Source organism: Eutrigla gurnardus, assembly GCF_963514095.1.
Source record: "Eutrigla gurnardus genome assembly, chromosome: 3".
Classification (NCBI taxonomy): Eukaryota; Metazoa; Chordata; class Actinopteri; order Perciformes; family Triglidae; genus Eutrigla; species Eutrigla gurnardus.
In genome coordinates, this window is record NC_139917.1 from 1,601,973 (window position 1) to 1,628,806 (window position 26,834).

The window sequence follows — 26,834 nt, forward strand, 5'->3', positions numbered from 1 at the left end:
GTGATTGAGTCCTTGTAGTGGCGTATGTGGGTTATGTACATTTCTTTATGAATAGTGAGTCCAGTTTTCTTATAGAGTCGTTCCAGTTGGCGGCCTTTAGATTTCATAGAGGGGAGATGAGGGGTATACCAGGGGGCAGTTGTGGAGAAGGAAACAGAGCGTGTTTTGAGTGGAGCGAGGGAGTTGAGGATGTTGTTTAAACGTGTATTGTAGAGGGTTATCCTTTCATCAGAGGTGGTAGAATAGTCCGGGATTGGAATAGTGTCAATGTTGGAGCAGAGAGTGTCAATGTTAATGTTCTTTAAGTTCCGGAATGAAATGAAGCGTGATGACTTGATTCTTGAAAGGCAGAGTGCAGTGCTAAAAGAGATGAGGAAATGGTCACTCACATGGAGATCATCAGCTGTGCAGTTGGAGGGGGTGAGGCCAGAGCAGCAGATTAGGTCCAGAGTGTGTCCTTTTGTGTGTGTTGGGAAGTTGATGAATTGATGGAGTCCAAAACTGTCCAGGCATGATGAAAAGTCTCTGGTGAGGGGTTAATTAATGTTGTCCATGTGTATATTGAAGTCCCCCAGTAATATGATATTTGGTGATAGAGTGGATAGATGCGTGAGTAAAACAGCAAAATCATTTAGGAAGTCACAGTGGGGCTTAGGAGGGCGGTAGAAAGTGGCAATGATGGTGGGAGTGGGTCCAGGGAGTGTAAATGTAAGATGTTCAAATGAGGAGAAGACAGGCAGCGACTGGGGTAGGACTTTCCATTTCTTGTGGTAAATGAATGCAATACCTCCGCCACGGCCGTGGCTACGGGGGTGGGAGAGGTAAGTAAAGTCCGGTGGGGTGGAGTCTTTTAGTGAGGAAAAGTCATTTGGTTGTTACCAGGTTTCAGTCAAACAGAGGAAGTCGAGCTTGCGGTCAGTGAGGAGATCATGGATGAGGTGTCCCTTGTTTGTAAGTGAGCGGATGTTGAGAAGTCCGAAGCTGACAGATGAGTTATCATATTTGGTGTGAGTGGAAGCCAGCATAGATGGGCTGGCTAATACAGAGTGATTTACAGACCGGGTGGTGTTTCTGCCAGAGTGGTGTCTGATTGTAGTATGGACAGGAATAGGGAGTGGTTGGGAGTTTCTGTGGTTATCGGACAGAGTAATGATGGAGAGATCAGCAGCTGAGGGAGACGATGACAGGTGTGGCCAGCAGGGGGAGCTCTGGGGAGAAGCCGTCGACAGTGAGTGCACCACAGAGGGAGAGGGGGGCGTGTGTGAGGGGGGGGTAAACAGTCAGTCATGTGGGAAGGAATGAACAGCGTGCTGCAGATTAGCCGCTAGCATGCGGCTACCTACGTGGCTAGGGTGTATTCCGTCCGACTTAAAAAAGGACGAACGGTTACAGAAAAGATTAAAATTGTCCACAAAGGCAATGCTGTGAACTTGGCACGCAGACTGGAGCCAGGTGTGCAAATTGAGGACTCGGCTGAAACGCCCACATCCACGGCCAGAAGTGGGGATCAGGCCGCTGATGAATGCAGACAGTGCAGAGTTTTTAAAAAAATTTAAAAGTCGGATGAAGTGACTCTTCGTGAGCTCGGTCTGGCGGAGGGATGTGTCATTTGTACCGACATGAATTATAACTCTGTGGATGGAGGTTGGCAGAGTTTTCAACAGAGTGGGGAGATGTGTTAAAATGTCAAGGACCTTCGCACCGGGGAAACACCTTGTGACTGCGTTGAAAAAACGGATGTTTTTTATGATGGAGTCGCCTACAATTATGATAGGCTACAGAGGCCCAGTAGTCCCACCCATTTTCCAGACCCCCCCCCCACGTCCAATCACCTTTAATGATGAGCAATCATTATGAGAGAGAAGAGAAACACACATGAAAAACAAAGCAAAAATGGAGAAAAAACGAAAAGGCGGTGCAAAAAAACAGAGGGAAAAGAAAAAAAGCTCTTGCTGCTGATGCCGCTAAGAACAGAAACATATTAAACATGCTTGTTGCAGCAGGGGCCGGCAGCGGTGTGGCCGGCGGCGGTGTGGCCGGCGGCGGCGTGGTCGGCGGCTTCGTGGCCTCCGGCCAAGGACGAAATTTTGATTTCAGAAGTGGGGGGGACACAAGTATTTTTAATAAAACTCTAACTCTTTCAGTTCACTGTGTTTTCTAGTAGTTCTTCTAGTTTTCTATTGCTAATTTTAAGTTTACTGTTCCCTTTTTTGGTTTGACTGGTTGTAAATCATGTAGCAAAACATTATCACCGAATTCTAATCCAATAGTAATAATAAAAACAATAATAATAATACATTTTATTGATCAGATTATTGAGAGCTTTGTAAATGATGAGGAGGATCTTGAAGTGGATATGCTGTTTATTGGGAGCCAGTGAAGGTGTTGCAGGATGGTTGTAACGCATTTCTTTGAGTAACTTACACTTTGACTTCTAAAGAAGTCTCTTATGTCCACTTTTCTTTTTTTAGAGATCCTGGCTGTGTCTAATTACCAAACACACACATACGCACGCACATACGCACATGGACACCGATTCAAACGTTAATGTAAATGAAACCTCTGATATACAATCCTTCTAGCAGACGTGAACCAGGCAGAACAAACTCCCAACTTCCAGTAGCGGACTCCTGTAAGACTCCTGACCGCAGACTAGCAGACCGTCGGTGTGCAAGATGGAGTGACAGCGGGGACGGCCAATCACACAAGAAACGGCAGAGCTAATCGAGGAGCTTGTGGGCGGTCTAGACTAAGGGAAACAGGCTTCAGTTTGAGCGGCCGTTTTCCGCTTGGTCCTAGTGCTTGACGCGTCTCTGTTCAATATAGTGTAACATCGTTTTTGGACGGTAAAAAGTGCAGGGGACTAAAACGGCCTTTTTAAAAAGTGCAGGGGACATGTCCCCTGTGTCCCCCCCCCTAAATTACGTCCGTGCCTCCGGCTCCGAGGCTTCGGCTGTGCCGGCTGCGGTGGGTCCCTCTATAGGCAGGTGTTGCAGGTGGACAGTGAAAGGCTCCCGCTGCCATGGTGGTACAGGAGGAGGAGGAGGAGGAGATTGGTGGTGGTGGTGATAGCAGGTGTGTGTGCTAGATAACATGTTGTGGATAAACACTCATTCACTAAATGTTCAGAACCGTTGTCTATAACTTTACCTGACATAATAGATCTCTGCATAGTGTGTGGTGTGTTATAACTAAATCTAGTTAGGCTATCTAAAGTGTTGGAAAATAATAAACTATCCTGATTATTTAATAGTTGCTTTTATTAACCACTATTTGATATTTTCATCAAAGCATGCCACACATTTGCAGATCTATAAGCTTAAAACTCACATGTTGCAATGTGGTGTGGTTTGACCACAGTACCTTGCTATCAGCCTGCCAATGCCATGATCAGTTCCATCACATATGAGTGAGTTAAATAAACAACACTCTTGAATCTTAAATCCTTTCTCCAATATCCTTCTTAAGAGCAAATGAGCAACATACTGTGTAGTCATCATTTATTTTATTCAAGGCTCCAGAATATAAAGGGATATTATTCAGTGTAGTGTTATAAGCGCTTGTGTGATTATATGTACAGAACATCAACGGGCCGAGTTGGTACAGTATCTGCGCGCGGATTGTGCTGGGCCAGTCTGGACCAAAAAGTCCAGGGCTGAATTTTTGTCCCAGATTGCCACTCCGCCAGCTGTAATTCGCCTTGAATGAATGGACTTTATTTGCACTGTGTGCCTTACGCCAAGAGTAGACTAGGTTGGAGCTGGCGGGCTTTCGGCAGGTGCCTGAGAGAAATTGTTGTCTGTACAATCCAAAAGAAACTCCTTGTGCTGTTGAACCTAGACCAGCTTATTTAGTTTGTATTTATGCTAAGTCTCTGCTTTGGCAGGGACTTTTCAAAGTAACACAAAGAGCAAGTAAACACCAGAGTTTTTGTCTTAAGTGCGTTGAGCATGGAAATGAAAAAGAAATGCCTCAAGAAGGTGGAAACGAAAAGCATCGACACGTCCATGGCCCCCCCCCATGGTGTAGCATTACAATCACAGCACAGCAACTGTGGACTTGAAATGAAACCATTACCATTATATAATCCAGTGAATCAGTGTTATTGACTAATTAACTGCTCATAGGAAAGTACATTACTTTAACTTTTCACTGTTTTTAACTTCTCATGATGTCCCTTGGAGTTAGCTCATTGCTATTGTTAGCATATGTAGTGTATTTTACGTACCTCATTGATCAGCATGCGAGAGGCCATGGTGAGGCGGGTTCTGGGGGAGAAATGACTGGTGATCATGATCCTCATGCCAGCCTCAGAGAAAGACAGTTGGTGGGGGTATGCAGACAGCAGCTCATCCACCATCAGCACAGAGGGCTTACAGTGGAAGTTAGCTAGAGACAAATCACACACACACACACACACACACACACACACACACACACACACACACACACACACGCGTTCATTTCATTACTTCTTAATCTAATTGAAAGCGCAATCGAGAGGCTAAGTCCCGCCCCTTCCGGTGTCCTCCATGAAATCCTTATTTCACAGTCTTTGACTTCAACAGATAGATGACAAAGTGGGACTCTTTTGATATGTAAAATAATTGAAATGTAATTCATGTCACGATTCATACGGGATCAAATAATGATTTGTGCCTCCCTATTAGTCATCACTGACGGCGTATCAGGGCCACTGTAGGAAAAAAAACAGAGCCGAGCAATATTCAGAGAATTATAATATTATAAGAGAAAAAAATATTAACATACTATTACGATGCTAACAACCAGCATCTATGCTAGCTAACTTCCCATGAATGTACGCCTTTATTTTTCGAATTAATCCTTCACAACGTGACAACGCCTCGTTAACCATCAACGATGGCTGTTGGGTTTTATTTATATGGGCCAAATTCGGCCAAGTTAGGCTAAGATGTAGCTGTAGCTTTCACTTGTTGTCATAGCAACGGTAAAGATCCAGTCAAGCAACGTGTTTACTTCCTCTATGACCTCTATAATAAAGTAATACATTTGTTACTTTTTTTTTTTTTTTCTCAGAATATTGCCCACCTCTTGGCTCCGTTGTTTTTTTTCGACAGTGGCCCTAATACGCCCTAAAACAGTTTTGCACCCTTCCTCTCCATGTGGGTGGCCCCATGTTTGATTCACACCTTACAAGCTAATCAACATCTTAAGTGATTGATCTCTCTAAGGCAGGGATGCCAGGGTGAAATTGGACAGGGGGCCAGATTTTTTTCAAGTGAGACCTCAGGGGGCCGGATTACACTTTCGGACTGAAAAGGCCAAACATTGACTCACATGGATAGGTAGGCTATTTGAAATTATTCACGAAGGCCTACACATCAAAAAGAAATTGCATTGGCACCAATATAGCCTCACAATGAGGCCTAAATTAGATACATTACAAAGGAGGATGATTGACAGGCGCTCTCCTTAATACAATCACAGGCACACTTCATGGCTGCACCTGATTGGACGATCGCTTTCACAGCTGTCCTGTCTGCTCCCGACCAACATGGCAGCTCGTTTGAAAACTCTCTTATTTTACGATAATAGTTCACCGAAACGTGTTTCTGAAAACATTTTAAGAGAGAAATAAGCTATGCAGTTGCTGAATCTGTCTTTATTTTAGATCGACAACATTCAGTTTAAAAGATTTTCGAGAGCTTGCGGGAGGTAGCGGTGCACCGTCTCTCCACACTCGGCGTGAGTCGAATGCATTGCAGGGCATACCGTAAATCCTTTAATATAGAACTCAGCCAAAATCTTTGCGACGCGAACCTGACAATGAATGGGAAGTATGGAAATAACGCTGCCTGTCGACACTTGCCCCGGCCAATGTGACTGGCCGGTAATAGAATACAGGCCAGTATTAGAGGATATTGGGTATATATATATTTTTTAATGTAGATAAAATAATAATAAAAAATATTCTCCCCTTATCACCCGCGGGCCGGATGTGACGTACAGTCGGGCCGGGTCTGGCCCGCGGGCCGTAACCCTGGCATCCCTGCTCTAAGGTGTTCAGTGTGCTACAGCGGAATAGCTCATTTGGTCCAAAAAGATCTCCACTGTGTTACAAGAGAACGTGCTGCTGAAAGTCGTCTCCTCACAGCCTCGAGCAAAGGATAACCTTATGTGAGTGAAACACTGTGCGTCATTTTCACCTTCTCAAACAAGCTTCCAATGTCAGGACACTATTTTAGTTCATCCACAAGGTTCTAATCCAGGGCGAGCATTGCCTCTGAAAACTCTCCTGTAACATCTTTTGATGGACAGTAGGTGGTGCTGAAGACACAGCTGTTTGGGCATCTTCTTGTTTCTGTTGAATCTATTTTTATAAATAGATGAAATGCTTCCTGTCTCATTGGTTTCTACGTCATGTGACACGGGCCAACTAAATGTTACACTTTTTATCAGCCAGAAAGAGAAAGGACGAGTCACAAACCCCTCAAACACAATCATCAAGTGGGACCGATCTCAAATGGGAATAAGAGATGAAGTGAGCAAACTGGGCAGCCTGGTGTCCAGAGATCCACCTAGCTCTGAACCTCACAAAAACAAAAGAGCTAGTCATAGATTTAGGAGACAGCTCTCCTCTCAACATCACAGGGGTAGAAGTTTCCTGGAAGCCACATCACAGAGGACCTGTGAAGAAGGCTCAACAGCGGCTTTACTTCCTCAGAAGTCTAAAGAAAACAAACCCGTCTACAAAGCTGCTTGTGCTCTCCTACTGTTTCCCCTCCAGAAGGTCATAAGTATAGCACAGAAAAGAATTGGCGTTCCTACCAAATACACAGGCATCGTAGCTTCAGAGACATTTCAGTGACTTTTGGGTGTGTCATCTTTCTAATTCTTTCTAATTTTTTTTCACAGTCTAATACTTCAACAATGAGACTTTCTCAACTTTTAAATGGAAAAACATTGTATTTGTAATTCATGGCACAGTTCAAATGGGATAAAAACTGATTTGTCACGCTGTTGACTACTGTATATATAATTTTTTTCAAAACTAAGGTCCCGTGGTGGTCCACTGGAGGGGCTGGGACTAAGCCTCTCTATCATGCCACTACCAACTGAGCCAACATGGGGATGGCTGTGTTGCTGTGTAGAGTCTCAGCAACAGAGTCCCCCTATTAGCAGAACCAGACGAACGTGGGCAGGCCAGATGAATGCTTTGGTGGTAAGAACTCTGGCTCAAACACACCATTTGAACGTTTAGGAGTGACATTGCTTTGGGTTCAGTATGGAGGGCCTGGAGGTGGAAGCTCAGCATTAAGTAGAGGACGTTCCTCCACACAGAGGAAACTTTGTTCATAAAGTCATCCAAAAACAGATGAGGAGTGGAGCCCCAGCTGAATGTAAATCTCAGTGCACAGAGATGAGCAGCTAACCTATGAGCAGTCCTGTTGGAGGATAGACCTTTACCTTTCTTGAGCAGGACTGCAGTCGCATCACACGTGACATTATCCTCCAGGTCAGTGCTTCCTGTCAGTCCGTTGGACAGATTCACAGAGCTCTTCTTTCGACGGTCAAAGTAGCGATGGGCCCTGTTGTTAAACCTGCGATGACAATAACACCACGATATTACAATAATTATCATGATTACTATTGTTGCTATTGGTTTGAATGAAAGGACACTTCATTCAAACATCAAAACCGTTCAGCTCAATAGGATATGTGTACTATTACTTTTGTCATTCAGAATTTAATAAAATATTCAATGTTTTCAGACTCAATATTTTCCCCACTCAAATAAATGACACGAATGCATGCGTCTTCATGCATATTCAACCATTACCGACTCATTCACACCTTCGTGTAGAAACTCCACTTCTACTTTTTAAGACCCTTTGAACTTTTTAAGATATTAAACCTTCTTTGAAGCTGAGTGAAAATGCCTTTCTTCCAATTTTTTTACATTTATTACATTTTACATATTATTTACATTGGTGTGTATTGGACAGAATGTTCAGAGGTATAGTCAACAGATATGTTGTGGTCATACCAAACACGATTACATACGAAGTCATTCGCTCTGGGCTGTGCTATAGATCAGAGATCTTCAACAGGGGGCCCATGACCCCTATGGGGTCCGCAGACTTGCAGCTGTGGGTCCCCGAAATGATTTGATCCCAAACATTTTTTTTCAAAATAAATATAAATATTCCTATGTTGTGAAAATGAGACGTAGAAATGCAAATATAGAATTAAGTCATGTTCTATAAATATAAGAATCTGTTAACAATTATTATTATTATAATGGAATTGTAGACATACATAATTACAAAGTACTTTTATACATGGCACTATAAGCTGCTTTTATTGGCCTGTTTAAATAAGCGACACAATTTTATACGATGTGTAATAGGGGTCCTTCCACTGTCTAACTATAAGGCAAGGGGTCCTTGGCCTGAAAAACATTGAAGACTCAAATTAGGCAAAATTGGCGTTATTCATGTAGATGTGCAAGTTTAAATATTTCAACTAGATGCTCTCTTGAAAATCTATCAATGTTGAGATTCTCCTCCTGACTGACATTGCTGAATCACGGATGGAGGAAAACAATATTGGCAGTCCTTGGACACCCAGAGCTATACGATAGTACCTGAAGGTCATTGATTGAGCAGCTACAGCATAGGAGCTAGCATAGCCTAGCTCTGATCGGCCCAGACCTCATTCAGAAAAGAAGCATTTTAAAAATAGTTTGCTTGTCGTCTTACAGACAGACCTAACAAAGCATGACTTTTTAATAATCACCATCATTTTGGAGTTATTTCAGAATCATTTTCTATCCGTTTGTTGTACACAGCAAATATTGATATATTTGTTGGGGTCCCTCCAGCTGTAGTAAACCAGCAGATGTGTGTCTTGCTAGATCCAGTGAATCCAGCTTGGTGAAATCCACCGAGCACCTCTGGATGATGTCATGAACTCAGACAGGACGGTGTTTGGTTTCCTGGTGGATCTGGGACTTCACAACATCTAATAGTGGTTATTTCAGCCACGATGGATGAAGCATTGTGATATGTGGAGGTGACACGAATAAACACAAATCACCCTGCAGTCAAACTTTGCATTTGTGTGGACATGCCTTTTGAGTAGAGGGGAGCTTTAAAATATTTTAAAACACGTTTAACTTTCTGTCAGTCCTACAATTTTCATTCTTCATACAAAATTGCCAGTCAAAACTGTTAGGGAATCTGTGCTCTTTCATTCAATGTCACTGTGGAAGCAAACCGGGCAATGAAAAAGAATAATGAGATGCAGCTAATCAGTTATAATCAGTCAACTGAAGGCACTCACTTCATGATGAGGATGTAGACTGCATACATGAGAATAAGGACAAGAGACTCCCACCTGCATATAAACACAAGGTCAGTGTTAAGAGCACAAGTACAAGTGTGTGTGTGTGTGTTTGTGTGTGTGTGCGCATGTGTGTGTGTATGACAGCAAGAGAGAAAATAAAATGATTCTCACCAGCACACCTTCTCATCATAGATGAACTGAAGAGGCAAAGATGACACAGAGGCACATTAGGTGGAGGCAGTAATTGAAAGGGAAATTAATTTTGCATTTTAACATCTCCTCCACTAGAAGGTGTGGCCAACCCAGAGCTCAGACGGACAGAACTAAAAAGTTCAAAGACCTTGTGGTTCATTGGGTTTGATTTTGGTCACAAGCATCCAGATGACTAATGATGTCAAGTCATGGATCACACCATGACACACTGAGCTGCTGATATATCTGTTTATGGTGCATAATATGAAGAAACGCATTCGATGGCTGATTACACATCACAGAGAAAACATTTCAATATGAGGCCAGCTGCAATTAATTTCATTTTGGTTTCAGAGCTGGAGGAAACATCCTTTACTTTCTGAAAAGGGATCAATACCACTGACTGGAGAATCGCTCTTATTCTTACAAGGTTTGCAACAGACGTGAAAAAACTTCAAGTGTATGAGCATCTCCTCCAAGTTGTATGCATTCTGTATTATGTGTTGCATAAATAAAAACAGAAGATAAAAAGGACAACCACAAAAACACTCAAATGGATTCAAAGTGATGTTTTTACATGTATTACATTATTGCATCATTATCATAGATGCATTCATATCAAGGCTAAACACTTAATCCAGAAATGCCACAATATTACAATATTGGTCAACTGCATAATTGCAATAATTGTTCAAGTGGAAATAAGTGTCAAAACCAATTAAATCAAATATTGATATCATCATATCGTTGGTACAGATCACTACAAAATTGACACCATGGTCATTTAAAGATGTTCTTCATGAAAATAAGAATAACATACACATCGCAAATCATTTCGCATATTGCATTATCAGTCAAAAATAATTAATTAAAATCAATTGAGTCTATATTAAAATGTCTGACTTTTTAAATAAATACTTTTTAAATAAATACTTAAATAATACTTGATTATGACCATTACTTTCTACTATCATGATTTGCACAAAATGGTCACACTTGTATGTTTACTGTGTGAATTTCTGTGTCTTTTAGTTTCCATGCTGAGCTTTCAGAGTGATCATGATTTTGTGAATACACAGCAGACTGAAACCAGCTGAGAATGATTAATATAACTATTATTACTGTTAGTTTTGTCTTTATTTACTTTCCTATTATATATTTTTGAAGGATTATGATTTCAGGACACAGCTTTATCCAACCAAGGACACAATATCAAAATCCACATTTAGTTGATAAAAGTGTTGATATCATGGCTGTGAACCATCAGCTGCACTTTCAAACTGAACTTTTATGCTATATAGAAAGTAAATATTTCTATCAGCACTCATGTTGTGAATGTGAGTCTATCAGCTCTTACCACAATGAGGGCCGTGACAGAAAAGGTGTAATAAATGGAATCTCGGAGCAGCGCCCAATGAGAGAGCTTCACTGCCTGCAGGTGGGGAAACAAGAGATGAATGAATAAATATGGCTTCAGCTTCAGCTCATAATAGAAACGCTTCACGGCGGCACACAAATGCCTCTGACATCATCAGCATAGCAATGCAAACCTGGATCAAGCAAACAGTTACTCTCCTCCATCGGGGAGGCGGCGGTGTGTTTATCCACTTTATGTAACCAGATACAACGCAGTGACTAACACTCACACCGCATCGCCACGTAAATTCAGGGTCAGAGGTCACATATTGAATGTGCCACTCCCAACCGAGGAATCGTGTGCTGCTGTGAGGCAGAGCATAACAAAGAGACGGAGTGTTTGCTGTTTCTCTGCACAACGGTGCTTTGTAGCCCGCTACGAGAGGTGCAACGGCTGGACTTGAAGATGGTTGTACTACCCCCCCCCCCCCCCCCCCCCCCCGCCCCATCCCTCCACTGCTGCCCTTCTCCCTCATTATCTCTCTGTGATTGCGTAATTCACAATCTAGGATTGCATCACTGTTTGAGGTCCAGTGCATAGAGCAGAGAGCTTATCCTTGTACTGCACTCTGACATGTCAGCAAGCGTCAGAGATATTATGGTGCCGCTGGAATCTCATGCAACACACAGCTATGGATGCAGAGCAGAAAAGAGACGTAAGCGGCTGAAGGGATGTTGCACATGTGGCTAGAGAAGCTCCGTCCAGCACAGGGGAAGAGAGAGGGAAGTTCAAACCGTGCATGAAACGCTTTCATCCGAGTCGCACAGAAGACGAGACAAATCGGACGATACTGACATGCACACATAACAAAGGTTAGAAAGTGAGACGGATAACGGAAATGAAATCTCGTGATGTGGTTTACACACGGGGCAGCTGTGTCCGGGTGCACAAATCAGCACACGCATGCATGTGGCTAGATATCTAAAGGTGACAATGCCGCTGTTAGCTGGACTGTGAGAAAACTGCCACCAAGTCAACGGCGGGAGCAGCTGCAGCAGCATCACGGCGCTATGACATCACACCTGGCCGGCGAAGAAGCCACACACTCCGATGATGCAGAGGATGTTGAAGACAGCTGAGCCCACGATGGTCCCGACACCAACGTCACCTTTGGTGATGAACACGCCTGGGGACACACACACACACACGCACACACTTCATTATGCCACCATCGAGAGCACATGTTGTTCACTACTTGACATTTCCAGTTGCAGCACAAACATCTGCAGTGCTGACAAACAGATGTCCCAACACATCTGTCAGATCATATGTAAACAACTGGAAAACACGCACACACACACACACACACACACAAACCAGGGGCCAGGGTTTCAGAAAGCAGGTTTAGTGAAAACTTGAGTTAGTTAACCCTGAGATGAGGGAAACTCTGGTTTTTCGGTTTCACAAAGCCAGTTCAGCATAAATCTGAGTCAGTTACCTGGGTAACATACTCTGTGAACTTAACCTGCTCGCTGGCAGGTTTGCTTCATCAAACCCTGAGTTTCTCCCTACATGTCTCTGCCTTTTTCCGGAATCTGAAACAACTCTGAAAAAATGTGCCATACTTTCCTCGTCAACCTAATCAATATGGAAATAAAAGTGATTCTAGGAGCTTTACGCCGGGAGAGGATTTTCATTACCTTTCATACTGATCACATATCTAAACAATATTCTCCGACATTTACATACATACTCAGAGTTGATTGAACTAATTCAGAAGTGCTGTTCTGGAACCGAAAACTCAGAGTTGCCCATCTCAGAGTTGGTTGACTGAGTTCAGAGTTAGGTTCAGAGTTTGTTACGCCTGCTTTCTGAAACGGACCCCTGGACTACGAAGCGAGTTCCACATACCATAAGTATGTTTTGCTAAACTGGTTTGACTAAGCGGAACAACTTTGATCCCGCTCATAACTCGGTAAATCAACCAGGTTTCTCAGTCTGTGAGCACATTCACATAAAAGGGGCGTAATTTGCAGCATCAATCACAAACAACAACTGTATGCCGTCAGCAGAGTGGCATATTTTATAAACTTGAATATGAGATAAATAAGAAGTCATAATCCAGACCAAAAGGTTTTAAATTAAGAAGGACAGCTGACAAAGAAATGAGACTGTGTGAATCTGCAAATGCATACAGTATATTTATAGTATCACTGCCAATAGATCACCATAGATCTGACTATAATTACATTTGTGTGTTATATTGTATTCTAATAGAATACAAGAGAATTTATTCATTCCCTTTGGAAAAATATTGCATGCAGGACAATTTTAGCCTCATTCTTTCAGCTGCAAATAGAAAATAGCATAAATATAAAAACATAACTCAAAGCATTAAGGTTTCTGTCCATATCATACAATCACACACAGCAAGATAAAAGTAAGTAATGCAGACAGTCTGCAGAGTCTGACACACATAAGAGAATATATGATATGAATATATGACGAGAGAATAAATAATGATTTACATCTCCAGGGCAGAAAAAATAATGGTTAAATATTAATACATGCCATAACAATATGTATAAGCAACACATGAATTTAATATAATAAACACGCAGCTAATTATAGTCAGATCTATGGTGCTCCAGATGGGTCAGTGATATTACAAGTCTATTCATTTACACACTCACGGACTCAGTGATTTATTAGCAGCTGTCCTTTCTTTGTTTGGCAGTTTAAACTGTGTTTCTCTTGGATTGTTATTACGATCGGTGCATCAAGCTTTGATTGGTCAGTGGGTGATGCTTTTGTACGAGTTGATCTCTAACACCTAACCAGAGCTCCACAGGTCCAACAGGTTAGGTGGTCGGCATCAGTTACCATGAGTTCAAACTGAAGTTACCTGCTAACTCTGCTTCATGGTTCAGGTCTCTCTCTCTCTCTCTCTCTCTCTTTCTCTCTCTCTCTCTCTCTCTCTCTCGCTCTCTCTCAGAGAGAGTATGTATGTAAACCCGATACAAACAACAAAGTAAGGTAATGTGATGGTCCCTCCTTTGAAGTGAATCAGAGAGATAATACGATGGATAATAAATAAATGTATGATATCAATTCGGCTCCAGCCCCCCCGCGACCCTGAATACAGGATAAGCAGTAGACGATGGATGGATGGATGGATGATATCAATATTTAATTTTTAAATATCAAGCTTTTTGGTAAGATCGGTCGCCTCACCAGCCGTTTTCTGAGTAGGTGAGATGACTTTAAAGAGGACCTTTTCTGCTCCACTTCTGATGCGTACTTGTATTTCTGGATCCTACCAGAACGTGTTTCCAGGCTTTTAATTTAATCCACGCCGTCTCTGTCACCCTTCCTTTCAAGCTCAACATCATAATGATCTATCGCCCACCCAGTCCTCTCCATGACTTTTTAGATGAGATGGATGCCCTCCTTTGACCTTGTCTTCACGAGATCCTGTGCCATCTCGGCACTCTCTGTTACCCGCTCACCGTGTCCGACCACCACTTTGTGACTTTCTCTCTACCCATGAAGTCCACCACATCCCTCCCCTCTACGCCTCGAACTGTCACCACTCCTCCCTCACCTCAGGTGTCATTCCACTGGCTTTTAAGACAGCTACAGTGAAGCCTCTCCTTAAAAAACCCACCCTAGATGCTGCTGACATCCAAAGCTACAGACCTGTATCTCTTCTTTCATTCCTCTATAAAACCCTGTAAAGTGCCGCCTACAACCAACTGTCATCCTATCTCTCACAGAACAACCTCCTTGACCCTAATCAATCAGGATTCAGGACTGCTCACTCCACTGAGACGGCCCTCCTCACACTGACTGAGACGCCAGAGCCTCATCCCACTCCTCCGTTCTCATTCTCCTCGACCTATCTGCTGCATTCGACACAGTCAACCACCAAATCCTCCTCTCCACCCTGGCTGAACTTGGCATAACTGACTCTGCTCTCACCTGGTTTACATCATACCTGACAAATCGCACCTTTCAGGTCACATGGAATGGCTCTATGTCCAAACCCTGTTCTCTGGACACGGGTGTCCCTCAAAGCTCAATACTAGGACTGCTTCTGTTGTCAATATACACTGGATCACTAGGCTCTGTAATCACATCACATGGATTCTCCTACCATTGTTACGCAGATGACACCCAGCTGTTCCTCTCTTTTCCCCCAACCTCCAACACCCACATTACAATTCGCATCTCAGAATGTCTGGCAGACATCTCTGTCTGGACAACTGCACATCACCTCAAGCTTAACCTGCATAAAACCGAACTCCTCTTCATCCCGGGGAAAGACTGCCCTCGCATGGACCTGTCGGTCACTGTCGTGGACATCACAGTATTGCCTTTGTCAACTGCGAGGAACCTGGGTGTAATCCTTGACGACCAACTATCCTGCACCCCCAATATCACTGCTGTGGCCCGATCCTGCAGATTTGCCCTCTACAATATCCGCAGGATTCTGACTTTCCTCAAAAAGGATGCAACGCAACTCCTGGTCCAAGCACTGGTGATCTCCCGCCTTGACTACTGCAACTCTCTCCTGACTGGACTCTCGACCTTGGCGACTAAACCATTGCAGCGTATCCAGAACGCTGCAACACGCCTTGTCTTCAATCTACCCAAATTCTCCCATGTGGCCCCCCTCCTCCGTGACCTCCACTGGCTCCCTGTTGCAGCCCGCATCCAATTCCATACGATGGTACTGGCCTTCAGTGGAACGGCACCCATCTACCTTTAAACACTGGTCAAACCACACGCCCCGAAGCGAGCACTTCGCTCCTCTACTTCAGCTGGCCGGCTGGTACCACCATCGCTGAAATCAAACAAATGTCGCTCAGCAAAGTCCAGACTCTTCTCTGTTCTGGCACCTCAGTGGTGGAACGAACTCCCAACCAATGTCAGGAGGGCAGAGTCACTTGCCATCTTCCAAAAAAGACTCACCTGTTCAGACTCCACCTCGACTCTGCATAGCATGACCCATTAACACCCCCCCCCCCCAAAAAAGCAATTCTTACCTATAGTTCTTTGATCATAGCACTGTTGTTCTTAAGGTATGTTTGCTGAACAGCTACTACTTTACTCAGATGAGGACCTAACACTTGTTTCTATTTTTTAGCTCTTACTTTACTGACAATAATATGTAGTGGTTTTTATCTTTCCACAAATGCACCTATTGTAAGTCGCTTTGGACAAAAGCGTCTGCTAAATGACCTAAATGTAAATTTATTTTTCCATCCTGGCTCTCCCCCCTCGCTCTGAAACGTTATCTGTTTGACCTCCTGCCTCTCCCTATATATATATATATATATATATATATATATATATATATATATAAAAACATAAAAGTGGTAAGTAAATCATATAAATACAATTACAATTACATTACTATCAGAATGTACTGTACAAAGTGATATATATGATTAAATATCCTAAAGAGAAAGAAACTGCTGAGAGGTAACAGACATAGTTTGAAGTTTACCGAAATAAAGAAAACAGATGAACAAAGTTAGCTTCTATAATTCAAGGTCAACTTTACAGCTAAGTGTTAAAGTCATCTTAGTAGATAATTGAATTTGTAGCATGGTAGCAATGTCAGCAAGGTAGTGACCTGTCAATCGTGGCTGTGCCTGCTGCCATGGACTACTACTGTTGATACTATTGCTTCTGTTAATACCACCACTACTGTTAATGCTACTACTACTATCCTACCAACACCAAATGCAGTTGGAACCCAAGGGCCTGGGCTGCACGAGATTTCTGCCTAAAAGCCTATTAAGGCAGTTTTTTCTCGCCACTGTCGCTGTAACGCTTGCCCCTGGGTGATGTTGGGAATTTGAAACTGTGTTGACTCTTGAAATTTTGAGCGTATTCTAGTCCTGCTCAATGTGTTAAGTGTCCTGAGATGACTTCTGTTGTGATTTGACACTATAAATAAAATTGAATTGAATTGAATCACTAGGTAGCCACACCTCTTCCACGCAATCAGACTTGTTTTTGCAACCGGAGGAGTCGCCCCCTGATGGTCAGCAGAGATAATGCAAGTTTAAGACACTTCACGTTGGCTTCACTTTTCAGAACCAGAGTTCGCCGCCTGGTTAGAACAGAGGAGGTAGAGAGACGCTTGTGGTGAATACCTATGATGGATGTGAAGAGCTCTGGAGCCGAGCTGCCAGCAGCCATGAAGGTGGCGCCGGCTACATCCTCACTGAGCTGGAGACGCTGCAAGAAAAAAAGGAAGTGTAAGAGTTTTTTAATGTTTATCTACCAGGGTGTCCCACAGCATGACTGCTGGGGGCCGCTGGTATCATTGTTACTGTTGATCAGGGGCCCGTTTCAGAAAGCAAGTTTAGTGAAAACCTTGAGTTAGTTAACCCTGAGATGAGGGAAACTCTGATTTTTCGGTTTCACAAAGCCAGTTCAGCATAAATCTGAGTCAGTTACCCGGGCAACATACTCCATGAACCTCTTCAACATACCCTGAGTTTCTCCTACATGTCTCCGCCTTTTTCCGGAATCTGAATTAACTCTGAAAACATGTGCCTTCCTTTCCTCATCAACCTAATCGTTATGGAGCCGGAGAGGATTTTGATTACCGTTTTTCAATATTCTCCGACATTTTCAACACATAATCAACCCGGACATAATCCGCAACAAGATTCTTTGCAGAGCTCTATAGATTTTTTGCAAATGGGAGATTTCTGAAGTGTTTAAGGACATTTCTGTGTTGAAATAGACGCTGATATTTATTGTTTAATATGTGAGCTCCATTGATGATGGCTTTGTAGAGTCGGCAGGCACGCGCGTAACTCAGAGTTTACATACTCAGAGTTGATTGAACTAATTCAAAACCGCTGTTCTGGAAGCGAAAACTCAGAGTTGCCCATCTCAGAGTTGGTTGACTCAGAGTTCAGGGTTAGGTTCAGAGTTTGTTGAACCTGCTTTCTGAAACGGGCCCCAGCTCTGGACTTGGGTTGGTTATCCAAAAAAGAGGAATTATTTTCAAGTGGAAGGAGCATAAACTAGCCTGCTTCTCTACAGACTCATGGAGCTGCTGAACCTGTTAGAAGACTTTGATAAGGGCTTGGAGGACCATTGGGACACTATCAGTGTTTATTTTCTGTATAATATTCTATTTTTATTTATTCATTTTCATTTTGATAACTTTCCTCTGAGGTTCCCTAGCTTTTTATGTAACCTCCCACAACTTTCTAGGAATGTTTGTACAAATGTTCTGGGAACATAAAAACAACGTTGCTTTTAAAGTCAGATGCGCAACAATAACATCAGCTTTATGTCAGGACTAAAACTTGCAGTTTTAACATTTAAGGAATGTTATGGGGAAACATTCCAAATGTTCTAAGAACCAAAACCAAATCTTCCCAGAACATTCTGGAAACATAACAGCAACATTGGGATAGCGTCAAGAGATTGTTATTGGGAAACGTTCAATAAACATTCCCAGAACCAAAAGAAAATGTTTCCAGAATGTTTCAGGAACCAAATCGTGCAGCTGAGGTAAAAGCTCACATTCGTACCTCACACAACTTCTCCAGCGAAGGGACGAAGTAGTCGTCACAGACGAGGGCCAGGGCACAGAACATGTAGACGGTCTGTGAATAGAGAGATTCATATTACAGGAATCCGAGAGGTATGAACACGTCGCTTCATTTACACATATGATAAATCCATGCTAATAAGAAGGGTTCTACTGTCACAAAGAACGGCGAGCCGATGCCTCATGCTTTTAAATCTATTCTATTCCTGGGTGGTACGGTGAAGAAGACCTCTCTGCTCTAACTGCTACATTAAATGTATATGTAAAAATGAAATGGGAAGTCAAGTAATTGAAGGCTAAAGATTCAAAGATCTGGTCCCATTCTAATGCAGTGCAGTGCATTAACGGCTCAGCCATGAAAAACACATGAATAGCATATTAAGTGTGGGAGCACACCATTTACATTTTTAAAAAGGGAAGTTAGTTTTCACTTTTTAATCTGGCATTACAAAAGCCCAGGAGGGGAGGTTATGTATGTGGCTTTTGCTTATTCCCCAACGGGAATAAACTGAAAGGATGAAACCTGACTTCTGACCTGGAATGACAACATGTAAGAAAGTTATATGGCATGCATTCTGCTGAAGCTACACTGATTCTTTTTCATCTTATACAACCTTTGGATGCGCTGAGGTAAGAATTTCGTTTTGCCTTCAGACTTAATTTAAATACATTTTAATAGTACAAAATCTGCCAAGTCTCTGAATTTTAGAGCCTTTCAACAATGAGGTTGTTGGATCCTAAAGGGACAGTGGTGATGTTTTGGAGTGTGGTGAGTTACTTCTCCATAGTCATTGTATTACCCACAGTAGACAAACAAACAGGAATACCAGCACAATGTGCTGCTGTGGATGTTTAGACAAATGGACACTACATTTACAATAGTTTCACCCCTGTGCCTTGCTGTCAGACAGTCCTTTCAAAAAAGTTAGGTTTAGGCAACAACATGGTTGAGCTTACATTAAGTGACGCATGGGTAAAGTAAGATTTTAATGTGTGTCTTTTTTAGCTACCAGTGTGTTTGATTTTAGTGTGTAGTTTCCATTTGTGTTTTACTGCATGTATTGCATACTGGGAGTGTATTGTGCTTTTATTCTGAAAAGCCCATACGGATGTGACTCCCCACGGCGTAATTGCCTGCACCTGTGGAGCGTCAAATTGGCGGACTTAAACCTGATTTTATTCTGTAATAAACATCAGCGTTTCTGCTCTAGCATCTGTGGACTTCTTGGTTTTAGCAATTGCTCTCTCGTCTGATTTTAAACGATAGTCATTTTTAAAACACCTTTTATGAAAATAACAAACATACACTAGCTCCTCCACATGTACAGTTAGATTAATGCAACAAAACCTCTTAGTTAGGTTTTGGAAAACACTCATTAATGCATCAATACTTTGGAACATGCAATGTCTAACATCAGTCTAAGGTTGAAAGTCCTGTGTTGTTGTTGCACACATCCACCTCCGCACCCGCCCACCATAAGTAGTCTTTAACACTTTCTCACTGGCTCTACATAGATGTGTTTAATTAGTGTCCACCACGAAAAAAGGATCCTCATCTTTCCATTGGCTTGTTTTAGTGCTAAGCAACAACAAAATAAAGTGAACTATGCATGTCCCTATACACAAAACCATGTCTATATATAAAAGTCTAATAATCATTCTTATGATAGGCCTGGCTGAATTCAATTCAATTCAATTCAATTTTATTTATAGTGTCAAATCACAACAGAAGTCATCTCAGGACACTTAACACATTGAGCAGGACTAGAATACGCTCAAAATTTCAAGAGTCAGCACAATTTCAAATTCCCAACATCACCCAGGGGCAAGCGTTACAGCGACAGTGGCGAGAAAAAACTGCCTTAATAGGCTTTTAGGCAGAAATCTCGTGCAGCCCAGGCCCTTGGGTTCCAACTGCATTTGGTGTTGGTAGTATGGTAGTAGTAGCATTAACAGTAGTGGTGGTATTAACAGAGGCAATAGTATCAACAGTAGTAGTCCATGGCAGCAGGCACAGCCACGCCGAGATGGATCCATCCCAACCACGTCGCCGTAGACCAGAAAGCAGGAGTAGTTGAGCAGTCACACAGCGGGCAGGTGGAGCTACAATGTGGTGTTTCCAGCATCAGGCCAGTTAGCAGTCTGCTAATCGGTCAGGACCTCAGTGGACTCTGCTGGACCAGAAAACAGCCAGACTCCCGGGAGTGATCCCGGGAGTAGTCAAGTTAGTGACAGTAGAGATGCCGATTTTAGTCAATTACTTTAATTAAAAATACTGGCAGTAAGAGGCAAACAAGACCACAACATCGGTGCAGTCCGGACCAGGTTCCACCACGGTCCAGGGAGACCTGCTAGGCAAGAGAGCACAGGGACTCCAGGGGAACATACACAGAGAGAGAGCGTGCGAGAGAGAGAGAGAGAGAGAGAGAGAGAGGGGCTCAGTGTGTCACTATAATCCCCCAGCAGTCTAGGCCTATAGCAGCTTAACCAAGAGCTGGCTCAGGGCAAACCTGAGCCAGCCCTAGCTATAAGCGGTGTCAAAGAGAGAGGTTTTAAGCCTACTCTTAAATTTGGGAACAGTGTCTGCCTCACGAACCAGAACCGGAAGACGGTTCCACAGAAGAGGAGTTTGATGGCTGAAAGCTCTGGCCCCTGTTCTAATTTTGGAGACTTTAGGAACTACAAGTAACCCTTTATTCTGAGAGCGTAGTGCTCTAGGAGGACAGTAGGGTTTAATGAGCTCTTTAAGATATGATGGTGCCTGACCATTAAGAGCCTTGTAAGTGAGGAGAAGGATTTTAAATTCTATTCTGGATTTTACTGGGAGCCAGTGCAGAGAAGCTAATACAGGAGAAATGTGATCCCTTCTTCTGGTTTTAGTCAGAACACGAGCTGCAGCATTCTGGACCAGCTGGAGAGATTTTAGAGATTTATTAGAGCAGCCTGATAATAAAGAATTACAATAGTCCAGCCTTGAGGTAACAAATGCATGGACGAGTTTTTCTGCATCTTTTTGAGACAGCATTTGCCTAATTTTAGTAATGTTACGCAGGTGAAAGTAGGCTGTCCTCGTGGTTTGTTTAATATGCGAGTCAAAGGACAGGTCCTGATCAAAGATAACTCCAAGGTTTCTTACAGTAGCATTTGAGGCGATGGCAATCCCATCAGTAGTCGCTATATCTTTAGACAGCGAGCTTCGGAGGAGTTTAGGCCCAAGTACAATAACTTCCGTTTTCCGGAGTTTAACATCAGGAAATTGCAGGTCATCCAGGATTTTATGTCATCAACACAAGCCTGGAGTTTAACTAGCTGATTGGTTTCTTCAGGCTTGATCGATAGATATAACTGAGTATCATCAGCATAACAATGGAAGTTTATAGAGTGTCCTCTAATAATGTTGCCTAAAGGAAGCATATATAATTTGAAAAGAATTGGTCCGAGCACAGAACCTTGAGGAACACCGTATTTAACTTCAGTGTGCCTGGAGGATTTTTCATTGACATGCACAAACTGAGATCGATTGGATAAATAGGACTTAAACCAGCTTAATGCGGTTCCTTTGATGCCAATAAATTTTTCCAGTCTACATATTAGAATCTTATGGTTAATGGCGTCAAATGCAGCACTAAGATCTAGCAGAACAAGTACAGAAACCAGTCCTTTGTCAGAAGCAATAAGAAGGTCATTTGTAATTTTCACCAGAGCTGTCTCTGTACTATGATGTACTCTAAATCCTGACTGGAAGTCCTCAAGTAGACTGTTATTGTTGAGAAAGTCACACAGCTGATTGGCGACTACTTTCTCAAGGATCTTAGAGAGAAAAGGAAAATTTGACATCGGTCTGTAGTTTGATAAAACCCCTGGATCTAGAGTAGGCTTCTTAAGAAGAGGTTTAATTAGAGCTACTTTAAATGACTGTGGCACATAGCCTGTTAATAAAGACACATTGATCATATCTAATAGCGACGCGCTAACTAAGGGTAAGACTTCTTTCAGTAGCCTGGTTGGTATCGGGTCTAGGAGACAGGTTGAAGGTTTAGAAGAAGAGATCATTGACGTTAGTTGGTTTAGGTTGATTGGAGAAAAGCAGTCTAAATATATATCAGGTCTTAATGCTAGTTCTAAAACGCCTGAGTTTGAGGGTAATGCGGTTCCAATTGAAGGCAAGATGCAAGTAATTTTCTCGCGGATTGCTAGAATTTTATCATTAAAAAAGTTCATAAAGTCGTTACTACTAAGATCTCTAGGAATGCATGGCTCAGTAGAGCTGTGACTCTTTGTCAGCCTGGCTACAGTACTGAAAAGAAATCTAGGGTTGTTTTTATTTTCCTCTATTAAAGATGAGTAGTAGGCTGCTCTGGCATTACAGAGAGCCTTCTTATATATTTTAAGACAGTCCTGCCAAACTAGGCGGGATTCTTCCAGTTTGGTGGAGTGCCAGATGGTTTCAAGTTTACGCAATTTTTGTTTTAATTTACGAGTTTGGGAGTTATACCAGGGAGCTAACTTCCTATGCTTTATAGTTTTCTGTTTTAGCGGAGCAACAGAGTCGAGAGTTGTTCGCAGTAGTCTTCCAGATTCATCTATAAGAGAATCGATCTGGGAGGGACTAAGATTAATATAAAAGTCCTCCGTTTCATTAAGACATGGAAGTGAACTCAAGACTGGCGGAATTACTTCCTTAAACGTAGCTACTGCTGATTCTGATAGACACCGAGAGTAGTAGCTTTTTCCTAGAGGAGCGAAGTCCAGCAGCAATAAGTCAAAGGTTATCAAGTAATGGTCAGATAAAGAAGAATTTTGAGGAAAGATTATTACGTTTTCGATTTCAACGCCATAAGATAAGACGAGGTCGAGACTGTGGCTATGACAGTGAGTCGGTTTCTGTACACTCTGACTGAAGCCAATAGAATCTATTAAGGAAGTAAATGCTACACTAAGGCTGTCATTTACAACGTCCACATGGACATTAAAATCCCCCACAATAATTACTTCATCTGATTTAAGGACTAAACTTGATAGCAACTCAGAGAATTCAGATAGGAATTCAGAGTATGGACCAGGAGCACGATACACAATAACAAACAGAATTGGCTGCATTGTTTTCCAGTTTGGGTGCGAAAGGCTGAGAATCAGACTCTCAAATGAGTTATATTTTAGTTTTGGCTTCGGATTGATTGACAGGCTTGAATCAAAAATGGCTGCAACTCCTCCTCCACGTCTGCTGCCTCGAGATATATGAGTATTAATATGGCTGGGAGGACTAGCTTCGTTTAAGCAAACATAGTCTTCATCACGCAGCCAGGTTTCAGTCAGGCAGAATAAATCAATATGATTATCTGATATTAAGTCGTTGACTAATACTGCTTTGGATGAGAGAGATCTACATACAACATATTTTTGGAAAATATTGGGATTGGGTACGTGTGGAAAACTTCAGTGATGTTCCTACTTCCCTGAGCATTTCAGTATTAACCAGGTTGAAACTGATGTATAAAATAATATACCCTAATGCCGTATATGTTGTTTTATGCGAGTCCTTGTTAGTCCCCAAATTGCTACAGCAAAGTTAGCACGAACTAAAGAACTAATTTATTAAACTATCAAACTAACTCTTTACAATTTGAATTTACCTTTCAAATTCTTACCACAACAAAATAAAATCTGCAAATAAACATCGGTCCAATATTGGAATACATTGGGCCTCATTTATCAAACGAACGTACGACCGAAAACCGTGCGTACGACCATTTCCACGCAAACTTCGGCATTTATCAACTTGGACGTAAGCGGAAGCTGCGATCAGATCTCACGTCAGGTCTGAGCTCGTGTACGCAAATTCGAGTCTGTGGATTTGCGGTGCAGCACAGCAAAATCTGGCGTAAAATAATGAACAAACCTCAGCTGTCATTAAGCATAAGCAGTCACATATTTAGAACAGATCAAAACGGATTATTAAAACGAAAACATTTTCTTTTGAATGGAGTGCCCTTCGATGTGCCGGCGCAGCCGGATGAGCCCATGCCCATGGAGCCGTGGCCCGCACAGCCTCCACAGCGGGCTATACGGAGGAGACAGGACGTCATTTGTCGCTTTTAAAACGTAAAGTATACCTTAAACTCTTGCAAATGCTCTGCAGTATGAATCAGTAATGTGAAGTATTGTTGGTGGAATTGGCTAAAGGCATACTAAACACAGACAACATTTAGTCATTTAAACATTTTATTATGGCTTTTTTAGAGTGTCATTGATTTCTTTTAGTGTCTCATTAATTGCGTCAAGTGCGCCGACGACTGAGGCCAATAACCTGCATATCTCCCCTTGTCTCTCCAGGACCTCTGCCGTGATCAGGTTCGGTCTGGGCGCAGCACGGGGGGCCGAGGGCACACGCTCACACTCGGCAGTAGTGGGACTGCTCTGGGGAGCAGATCTGGCTGACATCATGCTGGTGCCTGGCTCTGAAATATTTAATACAATAAAAATGTCACCCATGCAACATGTGTAAGCCTAATTATTTGTAAGAAATGGTGTACAGTCTGATTTTTTTAATGCAAGCAAAAGGGGGTTGTTGGTTACCATTCTGCTCTGGGTCTGCTGCGAGTGCGTCTGTGTCACCTCCACCACTTATGCCACAGATCGACTCCGACCCAATTAAGGAGGCAATTTTTTCCTCCGTCCCCGTCAAGATCAGGCTGGAGTCTGTTTGGCCTCCTCCAGTCTGCCTGATGCTGCGTTTAAACGCAGCAATGCGTTTCTTGGTGGCCAGCTTCATATCCGACCATTTTTTCTTGACCTAAATGCAAAGAATTGTTTTGATCAGTTAGCAGACATAAGCTTTTAGGCTGCGGATGAAAAGATTCATTTAAGTCGTTAGGCATGGGTTAAGTTATTGAGAATTATATTCAAACCTCAGCTGGAGTCCGTTCCTCTACGGCAACGCTGTTGACTGCCTCCGTTATCTTTTTCCAGACAGCGTTTTTGTGAGCCCCTTTTATGCCACCCTTCAGGCTGCCAAAAAGCACTGTCTTGTTGTGTTCCACCTCCGATGTCAGGATGCCGATCTCCGTGTCAGAAAAGTTTCTTTTCTTACCCATGTTTCGTCTCTCCATGTTTGACCTCAGTGGGCGAGGCCTCCGAAACAGGAATATTTATGGGCATAACATGTTAATGACGATCGAATTCAGCCGCCGCATTTATCAAGGCCCGCTCATTCGTACGCTGAGATTGGTCAGATACGAACGTTTCATAAATCGCACGTGTGTCCTGTCGTAAGACCAAATCTGCGCTCAGATCTGCGCCCGTTTTCACGCAAGATTGATAAATGAGGCCCATTGTGTGTTGGCAAGTAAATTGGTATATTAAGACGAAAACATTATTATTTTAGGATGGGGTAGTGGTGCACTTCAAAATTAGTATTGCAACAACAAACACTGATCCAAAAAAACTGTTTCACAACTTTTTGTTATATTATCCTAACAAAACTATTTTCACCTCTACTTAAGTCATTAAAACAGGAGAGCAAACAATATGGATAATTGGATTGTCAAAATATCTTTTCTCACTTGCCTCACAGGGCTTCCTTAAACACTAAATCTGTTGTCAGCATACTGAAGAATCCAATAATTAAAAACAAGCAGTGAAAGAAGACCAATCTGAATGATAATAAAGATGCTGAATAAAATGAAGAATGAAGAGTATTTTCTGTTCCCAAGGTCAAGAATGAACATTCACACCCAACATGTTAAATCGATTATTTAATGCCTAGTTTAATGCCTTAGTTAAATGCATTGGTGAATAAATTAACTTTACCTGCAACATATTAAGGCTGGGAGGAGAGCCTTTTCCTTGGCTCACATCCTACAACTTTCACTGAATTTCACTGAGCATACTGTACGTCACATGCATTCTGTGAGTTTCCAAAGATGGAAAGGTGATTAGATCAGAACTCTGCAGGTACAAGCCCTAATTGTCTTTCTTAAAATTCATAGTTCTCTCCACAGAGCCAAGTAGAGTAACACCTGCTGTGAAATGACAAGTACATTATATGAAAGGTTAGACGTCACAAGGAAAAGGTTTGTGATGATATACTGTATTTTTGGGGTTTTGTTATGTTAATATCTAAGCATCCTAGAAAAGGATATTTCCATTTACCCTTGTGCAGCTGGAAAAAGGCTAACTCAGAGGGTGGGTGCACTCAAAGTAGTGACATTTCCTATAACGTCAGAATTATGCTGGTCCATCCTGTAGACCTTAGTGCTCTGTGTAGTTCCCCAGAGACACTGCATTGTTGGCATGAGCTTCCATTACAGTCATCACAACACAACATGGGTCACCATGTACTGGAACATTCTGCCAGTCATATAAGAG

At 42.4% G+C, this 26,834-nt stretch overlaps 1 protein-coding gene and 1 long non-coding RNA gene across 2 annotated transcripts in view; both read right to left on the reverse strand.

Annotated features, from left to right (window-relative positions):
- LOC311010466 (sodium/potassium/calcium exchanger 3-like) overlaps positions 1 to 26,834 on the reverse strand; it is a 139,770-nt gene that overhangs the window by 20,800 nt on the left and 92,136 nt on the right. The window contains exons 4-11 of the mRNA XM_084004971.1: positions 18,448 to 18,522; positions 17,047 to 17,131; positions 11,962 to 12,065; positions 10,880 to 10,954; positions 9,502 to 9,527; positions 9,328 to 9,381; positions 7,450 to 7,583; positions 4,229 to 4,389 (exon numbers count right to left, since the gene is read on the reverse strand). Of these exons, the coding sequence (XP_083861097.1) occupies positions 4,229 to 4,389; positions 7,450 to 7,583; positions 9,328 to 9,381; positions 9,502 to 9,527; positions 10,880 to 10,954; positions 11,962 to 12,065; positions 17,047 to 17,131; positions 18,448 to 18,522 (714 nt within the window). The remainder of the gene's footprint in view (positions 1 to 4,228; positions 4,390 to 7,449; positions 7,584 to 9,327; positions 9,382 to 9,501; positions 9,528 to 10,879; positions 10,955 to 11,961; positions 12,066 to 17,046; positions 17,132 to 18,447; positions 18,523 to 26,834) is intronic.
- Positions 24,732 to 25,805, reverse strand: LOC311010494. The gene is made up of 3 exons (XR_014596800.1): positions 25,376 to 25,805; positions 25,044 to 25,260; positions 24,732 to 24,925 (listed from the first exon to the last, which is right to left on the reverse strand). It is a non-coding gene; the product is annotated as an uncharacterized lncRNA (long non-coding RNA).